The sequence below is a fragment of the Triticum dicoccoides genome, chromosome 3A (assembly GCF_002162155.2).
Source record: "Triticum dicoccoides isolate Atlit2015 ecotype Zavitan chromosome 3A, WEW_v2.0, whole genome shotgun sequence".
NCBI classification, from domain to species: Eukaryota; Viridiplantae; Streptophyta; class Magnoliopsida; order Poales; family Poaceae; genus Triticum; species Triticum dicoccoides.
The window spans coordinates 184,289,621-184,293,269 of NC_041384.1; the positions used below are offsets into that span (position 1 = coordinate 184,289,621).

The 3,649-nt window shown below is 49.1% G+C and overlaps 1 protein-coding gene across 1 annotated transcript; it reads left to right on the forward strand.

Annotated features, from left to right (window-relative positions):
- The first annotated feature begins 1,033 nt into the window (after positions 1-1,033).
- On the forward strand, positions 1,034-2,051 carry LOC119271464. The gene is made up of 2 exons (XM_037553290.1): positions 1,034-1,149; positions 1,230-2,051. Exons 1-2 carry the CDS (start codon positions 1,102-1,104, stop codon positions 1,854-1,856), a joined length of 675 nt encoding a protein of 224 aa, XP_037409187.1. The 5' UTR covers positions 1,034-1,101; the 3' UTR covers positions 1,857-2,051.
- Positions 2,052-3,649: the final 1,598 nt, after the last annotated feature.

Here is a 3,649-nt window from a genome sequence, read left to right on the forward strand (position 1 = left end):
GGTCAGCGCAAAACAGAGGAGGGGCTCTTTTGCAAAGCAAATTGGGTTTCTTTCGTCCGTTATGGCATTTTTCAGAAAAGTCTCTCTATTTCAAAGAATTCAACCCGCCGCCCGGATTTAAGTCACACCCGAACCGTTATTTTACATTTTTCGAAAAACCTCCTAATGTTTTAGGTTCATCCGCGGATCATATTTAAGACAAACAAATGCTTTTTAAAATCATCTATATCTTTTAACCGTAACTCTGATTTGAACATGTTATATATGAAATTTGGTTAGAAAAATATGTAGAATAAAAATATGAGATTATTTTTACCTGTTAAGTATTTTTAAATATTATTTTCGAATATATTTGAGTGAAACCAAATGATTTTCTAAATTATCTGTATCTTTTAAACCGTAACTTCAATTTTAACATATTATATATGAAATTTTACTAAAAAAATGTGTGGAATCTAAATATGATGTTAATTTTACCTGTTAAATATTCTTAAAATATTGTTATGAAAACAAACTTATAATTTATAGCGCAAGATCCTTTTTCTCATACCGGCGGTGATCCAGATTGCAAATAAACACCTCACTGTAACCATATAGGGAAAAGATAACATTGATAACAACACATGCATACCTTTAAAAAATTGCGCAGGGAAAAACAACAGATTTCTCATCGCGAGAGTGAGAGAAAGCGAGCGAGCGAGAGAGAGAGAGAGAGAGAGAAAGAGAGAGAGAGAGGGAGAGGGAGGAGAGAGGGAGAGAGAGACGCCTTAGGATTAACCATATTCAACACACGTTTTTTGTTGTTTTGTGTGAACACGAGGCCATCGCCGGCGAGGATGAGAAGGAGGATAAGCGGCAACACAAATATGATGCCTCGCAAAAATAAAGGAGATGGACCTATTGTGATCTTGAGTGATGGTTGTCGAGTTAAGAGCGTGTGTTATGTTTTTCTCTCCCGTTGCAACGCACGGATTCTTTTGCTAGTGTATATATATGTGCCCAATGCAGCATCAATTATTATCGATGCACCCAATCTTCTCCACACGGACGACCCGCGCGAGGCGCATTGCATCCTGCCGGCGGCGGCCGCGACACCACACGATGCAGCCCTTTTCGCGGCACACCTGCTTCTTCGCGTCCCTCAAGCAGGTACCCAATCCACAGCTTTAACCCCTCACGGCCCCGCCGCACCGCCTCCCCCTTCTGACGAATGACGATTTCCTCCTCAGGTGGAAGACCGGTTGGCGGCGGAGGAGCAGCCGCCGGCGCCTCGACAGCCCGTCGCGCCGCCGCTGTTCTCTGACACCATGACCGCATCCCCGCTCTTCCTCGGCGCGTCGACGGCCACGGCCACCGACCGCGGCGGCGCCGGCGGGGAGAGCAGCGACGCGGCGCTGGACTTCCTCACCCTCTCCAAAGATGAAGCGCGCGTGCAGGAGCCCCAACAAGACTCCGATGACGGCGACGACGATAGCGGGGCGGACATAGCGCGGCTGATGGCCCTTCTGGGCCTGTCGCCGTCGCCATGGATCGGCGACGACGGACGAGACAGCGGCGGGTGCGACTGCAGCGGCGGCGACGGGTTCATGGCGAAGGTCGTCGGAGTGGTCGGGCCCAAGTGCGAAAGGGAGAAGAGGAGGGTGGACGGCTGGATCCAGCATTACTACGGCGATGGCGGCGGGTGCAGGGAGCCCGCGAGGCTGGCGCACCTCCTGCTCGCCAAGGCCTCGTGGTCCTTGGATGGAGAAGGCCTCGAGGGTAGAGCAGCCATTGCATTCCCTTCCGCGGTGAAGGAGTTCTTGGAGCGTGACGCGCCGGCGCGGTTGACGGAGGGGGAGCATAGGGAGACAGAGTGATGATTGGACGGAGGACCTCTCTGGAGTGTGTTCGCCAAAGCATATTTCAAAGTTCAGAGAACACAGTGACGATGGATGTACAAACTGAATGTTTGTATTCTGAAATTGTCAAACGCAATGTGTTGCTACCAGAGAAGAACACATGGACAACCTGTCGAAATTTTTACATCTATTTACCAGAGTTTTCAGGGATTTTCACCTGCATTTTGCTCCAGTGCCATGCCTTGGGTTCATCTTCATGCTAGGTTGTAATCTGTGGTGGGCGCATGTGCCAATGGCAAGCAACAAGATATGCAAAAACATGTGATGTTTTGTTCTGTCATCGCCATGCAACATATGCGAATCAAAAAACTTAGCGAAGCAGCGTTGACTGGCTAGATAGATGAAGCATGAAGGTATAGTACAACTTAAGTGAGGTTATGTTTGCTGATCCAATTGCATTTAGTCAGAACTTTGCCAAGAATACCTTGAGATTTCTTCCCGCGAAAAAAGAGAGAATGCCTTAAGATTTCTTAAATAAACTTGAGGAGAAATGTTCAAAATCTGTCAGACTATGAAGGTATGAATTATGATGACTACCAGCTAGCTTTCAACGTACTGCGATATCCAAATTATTAGTCAGCAGCAAACTGGCCTGCCCATCTTACATCTTACAAAGGAATGACTATGGATTATCGGCTCACTGCTAATTTTAACATTTGAGGACCCTAGAATTGCAGACTTTGCATATGAAACGTATATGAGACGATACTCTACAGTTACAATTTATTTATGCCCCAGCAAAGCAAATGAACAACACCCTACTGTTTTTGGCAGACTAAAATATAGAAGTATGAAGCTACAAAATTTTACCTTTCTACTTAACCACCAAGAAATGCAGATGCGCTTGTCATCTTGACCTATGAGGAGCCTCATTTCGGATTCACAAATACTATCACTTTCCCTGATCGAATCTGCGACAGTTGCACTGTCCAGGAAACTCTCTTTCGGTCAGTATTCATTCAGTTATACGCTAAACATGACCAATTGTCTACACAACAGCACATGCCATCTGTGAAATAATGGAATCACCTTGAGTCTTGAATATAAGCTGATAATTACCGCAAGCTTGGAGTTTCATCATGACCCTGAATGCAGTACTTGGCAGTTCAATGGCTACTGCAGGCTTCTCACTGTGGTGCTTTGAACTACTTGGTACTTCTCACGTCATGTAATGAAAATCTCTTGTACTCGTAAATACATCCATACCCCTTTACTTTACTGTCCAGCCAATCCAACTTTTTGTGCGTTTCCTCAGACAGGGATGTAAGCGCAACTCTAATGGGAGGACCCATTTTGTCCGTTTGGGTCATCCGGACAGAAAACTTGGCCCAACGGGGCGACCCAAACGGACGTCCGTGTCCGCCTGCTGTCCGTCCCCGACCCAACCCTGACCCAAATCTGGGAACAAATGGGTACGAAGCGGACGGAAGCGGACGCTCTCGTCCACCGCTGTCGCCCGCTCGTGTCCGCCCCTGGTCCCATATTCAGCGACTGCAATGCCCGCAGCAAGGCCACCGGTGCTGGTCTCCACCGCGCGCTCGGCCGCTCCTCCGCACCGCAGCAAGGCCACCGACGCAGGTCGCCGATGCGTGCTCGGCCGCTCCTCCGCGCCGCAGCTAGGCCGTCGGCACAGGTCGCCGACGCCCGCTCGGCCGTTCCTCCGCGCCGCCGCGAGGCCACCGGAGCAGGTCGCTACGGCGCGCTCGGCCGCTCCTCCATGCACCAGCGAGGCCACCGGCGCAGGGCTCCTC